The 14,494-nt window shown below is 40.9% G+C and overlaps 2 protein-coding genes across 2 annotated transcripts; both read left to right on the forward strand.

Annotated features, from left to right (window-relative positions):
- Nucleotides 1-247: 247 nt before the first annotated feature.
- On the forward strand, nucleotides 248-6,548 carry CBG03294 (the record flags this gene model as incomplete). The annotated part of the gene is made up of 7 exons (XM_045242208.1): nucleotides 248-475; nucleotides 531-653; nucleotides 2,405-2,835; nucleotides 2,886-3,595; nucleotides 3,642-6,126; nucleotides 6,174-6,285; nucleotides 6,333-6,548. The coding sequence occupies 7 exons, from the start codon at nucleotides 248-250 to the stop codon at nucleotides 6,546-6,548; spliced, it is 4,305 nt and encodes a 1,434-aa protein (XP_045092075.1).
- A 1,009-nt stretch (nucleotides 6,549-7,557) lies between these two features.
- Nucleotides 7,558-11,077, forward strand: Cbr-rev-1 (the record flags this gene model as incomplete). The annotated part of the gene is made up of 10 exons (XM_002631387.1): nucleotides 7,558-8,247; nucleotides 8,301-8,424; nucleotides 8,486-8,657; nucleotides 8,706-9,150; nucleotides 9,199-9,700; nucleotides 9,751-9,941; nucleotides 9,987-10,088; nucleotides 10,130-10,421; nucleotides 10,479-10,739; nucleotides 10,785-11,077. The coding sequence occupies 10 exons, from the start codon at nucleotides 7,558-7,560 to the stop codon at nucleotides 11,075-11,077; spliced, it is 3,072 nt and encodes a 1,023-aa protein (XP_002631433.1).
- Nucleotides 11,078-14,494: the final 3,417 nt, after the last annotated feature.

The following is a 14,494-nucleotide window of genomic DNA, read 5'->3' on the forward strand; positions in this document are numbered from 1 at the left end:
GCTCTACCCCCTTTATACTGTCACCCGCGAACACACAGTTAAGCGCGAGCGGCGCTCTCTATTCTCCTCCAATATTCCCCGCTCCCTTCTCATCTCATTTGCCGTTTATTCTCACACATTTTTTGAATTAACTACCATTAACCGCTTCCGCGTTTCTGTCTCCCGAGTTTGAAAGTTGTTTTACACTCATTTACTCCTGTTTTTTTTTCAGTCAGCGCTGCCTGTAAGACCCGACAAGTCGGCAGCAATGCTCACGCTTCTGGAGCCGCCCGGGGCGAAAAGATCCCCGAATGTCGGCAATTACAACAACAGATCGGCTCAACACTTGTTAAATCTAGGTAAAAAAAATAAAAATAAAAAATCCGCACACGAAAAACCCATTTTTTCAGCTCCAGACGAAGAAGATTTATATGAAACATACGACGAGAATGAGGACTATGCGGAGAACGAAAGAACTGGTAATATCCTGACCAGGGTAAGTAAATTGAAATTTCAAAGCTATTTACTAACTGAAATAGTAGACATTTCAGTTTCTGGACCGGTACCTCGTCGGACAATCATCATCTGCCGATTACAATGATCGATGGAAACGGGAATTTCGTGCGAGGCCCTCATGGTGCGATGCTGATTTGTGTCTGCAACAAATGAACCGGGTAAGGTCGCATTTTAAAATAATTGATGTCGAACCCAAAGCTCATTTATCATTGAGACTATTTGTCTCTGTCCCTGGCTCCGTCTGTGCGGTTCTCTTAGTTTCCCTTCCTCCTTTTAACGTTCTGTGTAGAAAATGCAGCTAGCAGTTGGGAAGCACGACGAAGTCGTTAAGAACAGCTGCTGTATTTGTAAGAGAAAGTCTAAAAGGGTCAACTGCTTCTCATTAGTTCAATTATCTCTTAAAAGTTTTTTTTGTTGAGAACTTTGAAGTTTGGAGTCTTTGAAATTCGACATTCTTGGCGTTAAATTACTCACCTTGGCGGCAATCGAATGAAAACGGAAGCCAAGTTGAAGTGTTCATTCTACTCTAGGCGCCACTTTGCATACATATATTTGCACAGTTTTGCATTTCCGCAAAGTCAATTTCCCACCCAAAGTGTCAATCGTCTACCATAGTTTTTGACTTCATGGATACTATCTTGAAAAAGTATAGTCTTAGTTCAGATTGTTCGTATAGAAGGATTCGAAAATGAGATCTTTTTCTTTTTCGTTTGAAGGGCACATACTACTAGTAGTTGAATTAGGCGGTTTCCTTCTCGTTTTCCTCTTTCTTGCTCTTCTCTAGACCACCCATCTTTTCATTTCGAAAAGAAAGGCACATGAAATTGGAAGGAATGGAAGAGAAGGAAGAGATGAGGGTTATTCCACATTGGTTTCCAAATTGAGAAAGACGATTGATGCAAAGTGACGAGAATAAAATAAGCGTACCAATGCTAATTGCTGGTTTTCCCGGTGTTCAGTTTAACGGATATCCGGAAAATGTTGAATTTTCCGGCATATTTTTCTCCGAGATTGTTCAAAGTTTTTACGATAAAACGGGGTCTTTCTATTTTTTCAAGCTCCTCTTGGAGTGCCTTCCTATTAGAAGGACTGGTTTTACGGTAACTGAAATTTGAATATTATGTTGAGATTATATGTACGGCACAAATTTGTATTTGATCAATCCAGGACGTTGATGGGGCCGTGAAATTCGACTTACACGCAGAAGTTTCGTTTATCAGTCCCAGAATCTAAACGCCATTATCGTCATTTGGCGCCATAAATCCTTTGTTCCCCTCTCCCACCATTTAATATCAATTGCACGGAAAACCGCGTATCCAAGGACGAATTTGGGTTCTTGAATCATCTCCTCTGAGCGGACAGAAATGAGTCAATAACCTTGAAAGTGTCGCAAATTCATCTTCCTTTTTCTCCAGTCCATTCCATTTTTAAAGTGCATAATATAAGTGAAAGATGATCACCATGGGTGAACTGATCAAAGTGCGCGGCAAGCACATATTTGCGGCTATTGCACATATCAAACAGGGCTCTTTTTGAAACATGAGTAGTTGTGAGAGAAACTTATTTTGTCTTCAGTCGTACCCTTCTAGTGTTTTTTTTCTGACTCTACGTGCTCAACTCATCAAATGTGAAATGATGAAACGAAGGAGCACAAAAAAGTTGCCAAGTTTTTATGTGAAGACTGGCTGGGGTGACTCGCAAGTATTGGGTGACAAGAGGCGGTGTAATGGGACGAAAGAACAGGGGTCGGGGCATGAAAAGAAGAAATACGTGATATAGCGAAAGTGAAGTTATGCATTTTTGATGGATGACCCCAGGGAAACGGGATTCTAGAGAAGTGGGTGCTTGAGAAACAAAGAAAATGGGAACATATGATTTAGGTTTTGAAATCGATTTTGCATTTTTTCAGGGAAAAGCTACAGGTAACCGGTATGCTCTCTATTCGAGAAGTCTGATCCAGAAGCTTCTCTTCGCTTTGGGAAATGCCGTCCATCGGAATGCGTGGTCCATAATCCTTGTTGTTTCGATGATATTTGCATTCTGTTGCTATGGTCTTCAGTACGTGCATATCGAAACAGATATTGTGAAATTATGGGTAGCACAAGGTGGTCGGCTTGACGAAGAACTGAACTTTTTACCGAATATGAAAGAACTGATGAGAAACGAATCCGTTGATTCTGGGCCAGAGATTCCGAGAGAAAATGGCTTGGGTGGTGGATATCAAGTGCTGATTCAAACGCCCGAATTCGAAGGACAGGATGCATTAGCTCAAGGACCGCTCCTGAAACATGTCGAAATTATGAAGCATATTGCAAGTTTCAATGTATCTGTTCATGGAGTGTAAGTTTTCTTTAATTATTTGAAACGTTTTTCAATCAATGATTTTCCAGTGACTGGTCTCTCTCGGACATCTGCTTCAAACCAGCTCCTCCCTCGGTGTCCCCAGATTCTCCTGCCGCTTCTCTGAGCGATGTAATTGATAAAATCGTACCATGTATTTGGATTACTCCGATTGATTGTTTCTGGGAGGGATCCAAAGCCCTTGGGCCACATCCATCTCTACCGAAATCAGCACTTGGCCTTGTTGGAATGTTGCTCAAAGCCCTTCCAGACCACGACATGATTCGGTGGTCAGACTTCGATCCTATCAAAGTTATTGACGAAATCCACAATTCCTTCAATCTTGGCTCACATTACACCTTTTTCGAGAGAGCTGGTGTTGGTCACGGATACATGAACCGTCCATGCATTGATCCTCTCGATCCAGAGTGCCCTCCAATGGCCAAAAACTATTTCGATGTGTGCCCACATGTCGATAAGATTCGGGAAGTCGCCTCGAAATACGGTCAAGAACTGGAACAGGAAAAGCAGAAAGATACTGGGTTTGATGTGTTTAGTTTCTTCGGACGTAAGAAAAGAGAAACTGATCAACAACCACAAATGATCCATCCTGCTCAACCAGCTGATTCCATTCCGGTTGTTGAAGGAGCTGTTCCAGCAGACATTCCAGTTACCGCTGATCCAGTTACAACAACAACGACTTTGTCCCGGGAAGAGGTTGAGAATGCTAAGAAGATTAAAGATCGTGAGATGAGAGAGCGTAAGAAATTTTGAAATCATTCTATTTTTTAATCTAAAACTTTCAGATTGCAAGTCATACCGGAAGTCAACCTTCAACTGGTTAAAAGCAAATCAAGACAAATGGACCGAAGTTATGCCTGAGAATGTGTATCCGAAGAATGTAGATTACGCAGAGGAGATGACTGGTGGTTGCTCTGGATTTGCATCGAACGTTCTCAATTGGCCAGAGGATATGATACTCGGAAACCCAAGACACACGAAGAGAGGTGGAAAACTCACAAGTGCCGATGCTCTTCAGTCCGTATTCCTCGTGGCAAGCCCAGCTGATGTGTTCCTTCGATTTAAACAAAAGCAAGGAAGAAATCCACCAAAATCTGGATTAGATCAAGAAGCTTGGAACGAGACTGCCGCTGAGCAAGTATTACAAGCCTGGCAGAGAAACTTTACCAAGTCGCTCTACACACACGAAGCCAATTTTGATGCTGATGGAAACGAAAGAAGAACTTTGCATCCGCTTGCATCTACTTCTATCGCTGACATGCTCGAAGAGTTTTGCCAGTTCAACTACACCATCATTTTCGCGGGATATGCTTTGATGCTTGCTTACGCTATCATCACCCAAGCTCGATTCGACAGCTGCCTTCCAGCTACCGAGTCTTCTATGGGACTCGCTCTCGCCGGAGTTTTGGTTGTCACATTCGCCTCTGTCGCTGGACTTGGTCTTGCCACATGGTTTGGAATCGAATTCAATGCTGCCACCACACAGATTGTTCCATTCCTTACACTTGGAATCGGAGTCGATAACATGTTCATGTTGCTGCACAATTACCGTGACGTCGTGAAACTTGCCGGAGGACATGCTGAGATGGCAATCTTGATGAGAGAAACTGGAATGTCTATTCTTTGCACCTCCATCAACAACATCCTTTCATTCCTTACTGGAACACTACTTCCTATACCTGCACTCCGATCGTTCTGTGCACAATCCAGCATTCTTCTCACATTCAACTTCATCGCGATCCTGACTATCTATCCAGCCATCATTTCAATCGATCTTCGAAGAAAGAAGGCCCAACGTCGTGATTTGCTCTGCTGTTTGTACGGAGACACCCGAGAGGAGTCTTATTCAATGATTTCGAAACCGAAGATCCCTAGCAAACGAATCATTGGAGCGCCATCAGAAGCTTCTATAATGCAACAGTTCGATGGAATCACGCAAGCACAGATGGCTTCCAGCGACGATCCAGCTCCATACTCACTTCATGCGTTCATTCGGTACTACTATATTCCATTCATTTCGAGACCAGCTTGCAAAGTGGGAATCATTATCGGATGTCTTGTTCTCCTTGCTGCTTCAGTTTACGGAATGCAACAGTCTACACTCGGATTGGAACTTGGAGATGTTCTCCCTGAGCACACCGCTCCAGCTCAATTCTTAAGAGCCAGAGACAAGTATTTCAGGTATGATATAAATATAGTTTTCTGTTCAATAAATTGTCTTTTCAGTTTCTACCCAATGTTCGCCGTGATAAAGGGACCTAACATTGATTACGCACACCAACAACGTCAGATAGATAACTACCGACAATCTATCGGATCTTCAAAGTTCGTAATCAAGAATAAGAATGAGGAGCCATCAGAGAAGTATTGGTTAGGACTGATGAGAGATTGGTTGATCAGTATTCAACGTGGATTTGATGAAGAAGTTGCAAAAGGATCATTCGATTTGGTAACCGGAACTGTTATCGCAGCTAATGTCTCTGAAGATGCTCGGATAGCTCACGCTCTCATGTGCTCCCATGGAGAACTATACGAGTGTGCTGGACGAGTAGGAAAGATCAGACTAGTCGATGCCAGTGGAATAATCAACTCTGATGGATTCTATAACTACTTAACTGCTTGGTTCAACGTGGATCACATGATGTACTATGTATCGCAAGCTTCCTTCTTCCCAACTCCACCAAAATGGGAATTGGTCAAGGAAAACAAAGAAAACTTCATCCCAGCTGCCAAGCCACTCGTTTATTCGCAAATTCCATTCTATTTGACTGGTCTCACGGATACAGGAGTGATTGTTGAAGCTATCAAGGACATCAGAAGTGTTTGCGATCGATTCACTGATCAAGGACTTCCAAATTTCCCACAAGGAATTGCCTTCACATTCTGGGAGCAATATCTATTTTTAACGGGAAATCTCATGCAAGCCATCTCGATCATCACCATCTCTGTCTTCTGTGTCATTTCCGTTCTTCTGTTCAACCCATGGGCAGCGCTGATGGTCGTTTGCATTCTGGGAATCATGACTTGCGAACTTGCTGGTTTTATGGGACTCGTTGGAATCAAGCTCAATCCGGTATCAGCCGTCACACTGATCACTGCTGTTGGAATTGGAGTCGAGTTCACAGTTCATGTTGTCGTCTCTTTCCTAACCGCGCTCGGAACCAGAGCGCAACGTACTTCATCAGCCGTTGATCGAGTATTCGTTCCTGTTATTCACGGATCGTTCTCTACACTTCTCGGAATTTTGATGCTTGGATTTTCTGAATTTGAGTAAGTTTTTCATTTTCAAAAGAAAGTTCTATTTAAAATCGTTATAGGTTCGTTGTCAAGTACTTCTTCATCGTGATGACCGCTCTAATCGGAACAGGCATAATAAACGGTCTCATTTTACTTCCAGTTCTGCTGTCTTGGTTCGGTCCCAGACGAGAAGTAAGATTTATCGATTCCTTTGGTTCTTTCATATTCTCTTGTTTCAGATTTCACCTGCCGATGGAAAAACAACACTCGCTCTTCCGCCGCCACTGCCAAAGAACTTGAATTCATCTCGGTCTGGCGGTGATGATTCGGATGAAGACGACGAGCCAAGTGGCCTTGTGATGTACTCCAGACAAGCACCTCCATCAAGAACATCAGGAGGAAGACGTGGAACACCAGGCGGAAACAACTCATCACGTCGGCTTCCAGCCGTATAGCAGTAGTAGTTTGCTCTGAAATTTGGAGCATATTAAACTTACACACACAAATGTAAAAATGGGTAACTTTCTTTCTGATGAATGCAAAGCATTGCGAACTTTTTCTTCTCCCAATGTTTCGTTGTCATATTTTCTTCTAAATTATTGTTTTGTCATTTTCTCTTTTGCTAACGGTCGACTATACATTTTCTGGTGACATTCTTCTTCCTTCCCCGTATAACACTTTTTTATAGTTGTCTATGTTAATTACGATTTTGAAAATATCTCCCTAATTAACATAGCCGGCTATATAGAATTCAAAAACTTCACAAACAACACTCTAGCACTCATTAACATCTTCAAAACTGAAAAAAAAACTAGATTTTGCGCGGTTTTCAAACGAACTAAAGCTTTACTCTGTTATAGTATTCCTTTTTCATCTCTTCTTTTTTGCATCCATATCGTCGATTGTATTGACAGTATCTCTTTCTCAACATCGAAGGGATTCTTTGTCGAAAAATAGATATTATCATAATAATCATCTCGATTAAGAAAAGGTGAACGATAAGAGCATTGAAACGTTGTACACAGCCAAGCTGTATCGTTCACTTTTTTCGTATTCTCTCTCCCATTGCACCCACTTGGTCTTTTTCTGCCGTTTCCTTTTTGTTCCCCTCTGTGAATGATCTCAGCAAGCTTTGGGAATTTAATTATTTTATTAGCACAAGCAAGGATTGTTTCTCTCCGTCCCTCTCGATTTCGGTTTTTTTCCTTTGCCCCAAGCCCCCCCCCCCCCATATTTTGTCTCGAATTTTTTTCGGATGAATAAACTTTTTTCTAACATGAATCACGTTTTGGCTCTTGTTACAAATGAATAAGAACGGTAAAATCTATAGAGGTATCCATATTGTGGCTCGTGAAAAAAAAACTGTTTTTCACATGGTGGACGAGGTTTCGCAAGAATTCGGCCACCATCTGTTAGTTTCATAACAATTCAAAACCTGTTCTACAGCCGGATTGACGATGAACGATGCTTTCTCCAGACCCATTTGCTGATTGCCAAGATCATGATGACTCTTTTGAAAACTTTCTGCCGACTCCCTCAACTTCGAGAAGGCGAAGTGAGGCCATAGTGTTATCAGAAGAAGATTCTTTGGATGGATTGATAGGAAGTGAACAAGTAACAGTAATCGAAAACGTACCAAACGATACGATTTTAAAAGAACAAGAAGATGATGATTCTGGAGATGAACAAGTCAATTTAGATGATACTATAACTCGTATGTTGGAATCAAGTGATGAGGAAGAAGCAGATATAGAAGTGGAGCCGCAAAATGATGCACTTGCCAATCTTTTGAGGTCTTTCACAGAAGGAACGACAAAAAGAGGGCATGCAGAGCAAGAAGAAGAAAGGGAAGATGATCCCAATATGAGCATAGACGTTTTTGGAGACTTGATGCAAAATAAGCCAGAAGAAGAGAAAGAGGAAGAAGAAGAAACACAAGTGTTGCCAAATTCTCGAATGATTCCTGTACATTTGCCAAATCAAAAAGAGGCGATCACTAGAAAACGACGATGCGAACCTTCTGAGCCATCAACTTCCACGGCTCCTCTTGGCACAGATGGTCCTGTTGGAGTCGTCAGTTCAGATACTGGAGAATACTGGAATCAACCGAAAACGATAACTGTTCATGGGCAAAATTTTGAAATCAACAGTTTTGTAAGAATCGTTTTTACAAAAAATGTGGAAAAACCAAGAATTTCTATTTTTAGAACGATTATATGAGGATGAAGATCACAAAACTCAATCATCAGGTGAACAGTGAGAAGTCGAAACCATACGAAAAAGTATCTGAAACGTTGAAAGGATATTCCGTTTTTGTAAACGGATACACAGGTAAACGGATACACTTATTTTTTTGAAAATTAGAACCTTCCCAACGAATTCTGCCTTTCAGAACCCCCTGCACTCGTCATTCGAGACCTTATGATGGCTCATGGAGGAGAGTATCATTGCTACTATCAGCACGGAATCACCACCTATACAATAGCATCATCCATCGCAACTGCCAAGGTTAATCGAATTCGAGAAAAAGAGATTTTCATTAGGGCTGACTGGATTACTGAATCGTAAGACTACATATCCCTTAATCTAATTATTATTTTCTCGTTATTCAGAATAGCAGCTGGAAAGCCACTCGATTATCGAGATTTCTTAATATACGAAAAAGGGGCTCAAGAAAAAGGACAAATGCAACAATTTCTGAGGTCTTCCAACGATAAACCAATTGAGACATCATCGACGTCCTCTTCTTCTGGATTTCTGGATGCTCGAAATCCCAATTTTATTCGAGATTATTATGCAAGGAGTCGGTTACATCTCATCTCAACTCTCGCTCAAGACATGAAAGATTTCGTGGCAAATTTAAAGTTGGAAGGAAAACTAACAGCAAAGTGTTTCCTAGAAAACGAATTAGCTGAAATGGGTAGAAAACTGGGAACAGGAACAGGAATTCAAACGAATACTGTATTCCACGTGGATTTGGATTGCTTCTTTGTCTCGGTTGCAGTTAGAGATAGAGTGGATTTAAGAGATAAGGAAGTGGCTATTACGCATAGCAAAGTGAGTTGAAAAGAAAATTTGGTACATATTCAACTCTTTTCCTCACAGGGAACCATCTCAAATAGTATGAGTGAAGTGGCATCGTGCAGCTATGCAGCTCGTAGCTGCGGTGTCAAAAATGGAATGCTGGTGAGAGACGCGCTTCAAAAGTGTCCCCAACTCACTCTCCTACCCTATCAATTCGATGACTACATCCAAGTTAGCCGTCAGATTTATGAAATTTTGGCCAGCTATACATTGGATTTGCGAGCAGTGTCTTGTGATGAGATGTATATAAACATGAGCAGCTTGTGTGAAAAATACGGTATAAGTGATCCAACAGCTTTCGCAGACCACATTCGGAAAGTGATACGAGAGAAAACAAGGTGCCCAGCAAGTGTTGGAATCGGATCAACGAGTTTATTGGCCCGTCTAGCAACAAGACACGCAAAACCGGATGGAGTATTCTGGGTCACAGAAGAGAAGAAAACCGAATTCATGTTAGAAGAAAAGGTCAGAGACCTTCCAGGACTTGGTTATGAAATGATGAATAGGCTCACTTCATTTTTTGGTGAACTAAATAATTGCTACAAGAAATTTTTATAAAGATTAATCTTACAGGAGAGATCACGACATGTAGCCAACTTCAACAAAGAACAGAAAGAGAACTGATTCCAGTTTTTGGACCGAAACTTGCTACAAAAGTATTCAATCAGTGTCGTGGAACTGAAGAAGATCCAGAAAATTTTTGGAAGACGCATGTTAGAAAATCAGTTTCTTGTGATATTAATTATGGGATTCGGTTCAAAAAGGTTGTTTTTAACATTGTTTTCTTTTTCATTCCGGGTAGTTTTCAGAAAGAAGAAGTATTGCAACTGATGACAGCAATTGGCGCAGAACTGGAACGGAAGCTTCTTGATTGTAAAATGAGTGCAGGATCTATAACATTGAAATTGATGGTGGGTTATTGTACTGGATTTTTAATTATTCCTTGTATTAGGTCCGATCTGCTGATGCTCCAGTTCAAACGTCAAAGTTTATGGGTCATGGACGCTGCGATACTTTTACAAAAACCTGCAATATTTCTGTATCCACCACCAAAGGCAAAATCTTAACATCGGAATGTATGAGACTTTACGCAAAAGTTTCTCCGAATACAGAAGACCTTCGGGGAGTTGGAGTGACTTGTGGAAAACTGAAAAGCAAATTTAGAAAAGATGCAGCAAGTGTAGTTCAGGAAATGTTTGGAAAAGGAAAGAGAGATCCAAATGCTGATGATCCTATACAGAAAAGTTAGTAATTAAGTATTCAAAAATCTCATAAATCGATTTCAGAAGCTGTCCAAGAAGAACCAATCGAATTAGAGGAAGATGATGACAGGCACATGCGGAACAAAGTGGTGAATATTCCATCCACGTCAAATCAGAATCAGAAAACAAGGAACATAGCACATCCGACAGATGTGCGGATAGCGAATGAAATAACTCTTCCGGGATTGATAAAGCTATCAAAATGCTACATAAAGAAATCAGTAAAGACCTATGAAGATGTAGAAGACGAGGAATTGGAAGAGAAGTGTCTGGCAGAATTAGGAACTTTCCTTCAGGATGGTGAGCTAAAATGCCCCTTCTGTTCGATAATATAAAAATTTCCAGCGCCAGCTAAACATAGTGTTCTGGGTGTCTTAGAAATTCTGGAGGAGCTGCTCAACGCAGGAAAGCTATCAACGTTTCAATCTGTATTTCGAAAATTTGAAGAGATGTCAATGAATTCGACTACTTACCACGTGGATTGGTTTGCCGCCTTCCATTCATTGGTGCCGCATATCAAAGAAACATCGGAACGTCTTCTCGAATTTCCAGTAGATGTACTACAAAATGTGATAGGAAAGTTAGGAACCACGGCGACTGGTACTGCTGAATCTCATCTGAAACCAACTGCACCTTAAGAAATATTTGTACCTGAAACTACTAGTCATACTTATAATCAGATTTGTGAATAATACTATCGTTTTCTTTTTCTTTATTCAGTTTTGTGGAAATAAACTAATTTTTAATCACTTTGTTTTCGTGCGATCACAATGAACATAAGACATATTAGGTTGGCGGGAAAGTCTTTGTCACTCTGTTTGTTTAATCACTGTTCTCGTATATGGAGGCTGTGTATGATATCGACTCTAGTGAATAACAAGGTGATAAGAACCTTCCATATAAACAAGTCCCCATCTCCTTCCCTGCTCCTCATCTGAATTGAAACGATATGTTTGTTCCCACTGCTATTCACATCAGACATGTTTTGATTTACCTCTTCCTATCTCACACCACGATGAAGGATTCGGAAACTTTCTTGAAGAATGTGTACAACACACATGCCCCTCACTACAATACTATTCGCAATTGGTTCCATCGTTTCGAAAAAGATGACTTCTCGCTCGATGAAAAGGATCGCTCTGGGTGACCCCGTGAGTTGGATTTGGACAAGCTGAAGCACGCATTGCAATCGGATCCATTTCAATCTAGCCGTGAACTAGCTGTCACATTCGGAGTTCACCATAGCACAGTCCTTGAAGGTTTGAAGTCTCTTGGAATGAGAAAACTTTTTGGTCGATTCATACCTCATCACCTGACTCAAGCCAACCTTGACCGCCGAGTCGACGATTCGATTACTCTTCTCACTCTCCACGCGGGCGATCGATGGCTGGACCGGCTAATAACCGGAGATGAGAAGTGGGTCTTCTACGATAATCACCACAGGAAATCCCAGTGGGTTGGAGAAGGAGAGAGCCCACAGGATGTCCCCAAACCCGACCTTCATCCGAAAAAAGTTATGCTCTCTGTGTGGTGGGGAGTGGACGGCCCCATCTACTGGGAACTTCTGCCCGAGGGCAAAACAATAACTGGAGACCTCTACACTACTCAACTACGAAACCTCAAGAAAGCAGTCGACCGTTCGGCCCTGAAAGACAAGAAAGTGTACTATCAACATGATAACGCTCGCCCACATGTTTCGAAACAAGTGAAGCAGGAGCTGATGGGATATGGATGGAATGTTCTCCCTCACCCCCCGTATTCTCCTGATCTTGCTCCTTCCGACTATTGGTTATTTGGCGATATGACACGTGCCTTCGAAGGAAGAAGCTTCAATTCCCGTGGAGCGGTCGAAGCGGCACTCAAACAATACTTTGCCTCACGCCCGGCTGGATTCTACCGCAATGGAATCCATAAATTGAGGGAACGTTGGAGACATGTTGTTGATAATGATGGACAATATAATTAATTATTCGGTTATTTTTTCTTTGAGAAATAAACTATTGAAAAAGTGACAAAGACTTTCCCGCCAACCTAATAAAAGAAGAAAATACAATACAATACAAAAACGCTTCTCTCCATCAGACACAGCTCAAATTACAGGTGAACAAGAAAAAAGTGTCTTCGCGAACTCTGTATTAAAAACTGGAAAAGGCTTCGAGGTCAAACTACTCTAAGAGCACAAATGAGCTCCGAGCGCGGAAAACTACTTCGGTACCGGAGCAAACAATCCACACGCTTTTGAGCATTATTGCCGCGAGCAACTCTCATTTCATAGTTCTTTTTTAATGTGCCGTTTACATATGCATTCTGCCTGGTTGCTTGCTTATAATTATTATTGTTGTGCGAAAAAATTGGAGCGAGAGAGTATTTTTTTGCAGTCTGAATACGGTAAGCACCTCGAAGCGACAATCCTAAATAGCGCATAGTCGGTGAAGACGCAGAGAAATATTTCGATTAACTGTCTGCGTCTCAACTCCAATTTTTTCGGACAACAATAATAGTTGTGGTTGATATATCTCATGGATTACTGTAGTTTTCATAAATTTGATAAAGTCATCTTAAATTTAATAATTGAGGATACTGTATCGTCTAGTGCCCAAGTTTCTTTTGCAAGTAGCATGTTCCCCATGTTACGTATTATTCTTTCTTGTAAGTAAGATTGGAGGTCCCACAACGACAGCTGCAGTAACCTAAAAATTAATTTTTATTTTTCGGATTTATCTTCTCAATTTTCTTGAGTTTTCAATCAATCTTTTCACGAGAATTTTTATTTTCGGGCTTGTTCGGGAAAAAATTATAGAAAGGAAAGCAGCTGAAAAACGAGAAAATAAATCCTCAAAGTAAAACATAATTTCAGGTTACTGTAGTTGTCGTTGTGGGGCCTTCGGCCACGACTACCGGATTTTTTTCTTCCGCAGCTCAGATTTTCGCCTGCCAGCATAATATGTGGCTGAAGCTGAACTCCCCTGATACATCGTTTCACCAATTTGTTATCAATCTGATTTCTTCCTTCTCACTTTACTGCTCATCCGTCGTTACTTCAATTCTTCTTTTTCCGTTCTTTCCGTTATTTCTTCTTCTTTCTTCTTCTTTCTTCAATATTGTCTCTCCGTCTCTTCATCGGTCGGTATCACTTTTTGCGCGGATCCCTTCTTAATATTTTGCACATTTGCATTCCGTCAGCTGTCTATCCTGATGATTCCGGGGGAGGACGGAATATATCTTCGAGTAGAGAAAAGAGTTAATGTTATTGACCACTCTTCTTCTTCTCCACTTCTTCCGGATTCTCACCTTTTTGTTGTCTTTTCGAGAAAATTCTAGATTCCAGTTGACCTTTTTTCCTTTGTGATTGTAAGCTTGCCCGTTCACCAATTTTTAAAATTTGTGCAAATACCTAATTCCAATTTTTTAGGGGTTTCATTTTCAAGGTTATGATTTCAAGTTCATGTTAGCCGTATTTGCAGAATGACGTTTTTCAGGTGGCTTTTTGGTATTTAGTTTTCTTGTGACTCATGCCAGAAACAGTTCTCATGACGAATTTTATATAATTCACTAAAACAGAAATGAACAAAAATTTATGACAAAAAAGGTTCCAGATTCAACTTGGGTCTGACTTTTTCAAAAAAGGCCAAATTACCCTAAAACCTGTAATAGAAGGGCTTCTACACTGTCAAGTTTGATCTCATTTATCTCGGTTCCCTTAAAAGGTATAAAAAATGTGTCAACTCAACTGACAAAACACTTATGATATTTTGATGAACAATTTATCAGTCAACAACTTTTTCATATTTTGGTTTAAAGTCAAAAGTCAGGAAGCCGTTCTATTACAGGTTTTACGGGATCAAGTTCTCGAAACCTTTTGACACTTTCCTACCCCTCTAAAACTTGTCACATTTTGAAATGCAGCATTTCCCCCTGTATTCTCCATTTTTAGTGCAGCAGCCATGTTTTCTTGAGACAGGGAGACATAGACAGTCTCCCGCCCATATCAACAATAATATTGTCTTAACATACCCGCGCACTCTCTACATTTCGTTCAGTTTCTCTCCGCTTGT

The sequence above is a fragment of the Caenorhabditis briggsae genome (assembly GCF_000004555.2).
Source record: "Caenorhabditis briggsae complete genome, chrII, whole genome shotgun sequence".
In the NCBI taxonomy this organism is placed as follows: Eukaryota; Metazoa; Nematoda; class Chromadorea; order Rhabditida; family Rhabditidae; genus Caenorhabditis; species Caenorhabditis briggsae.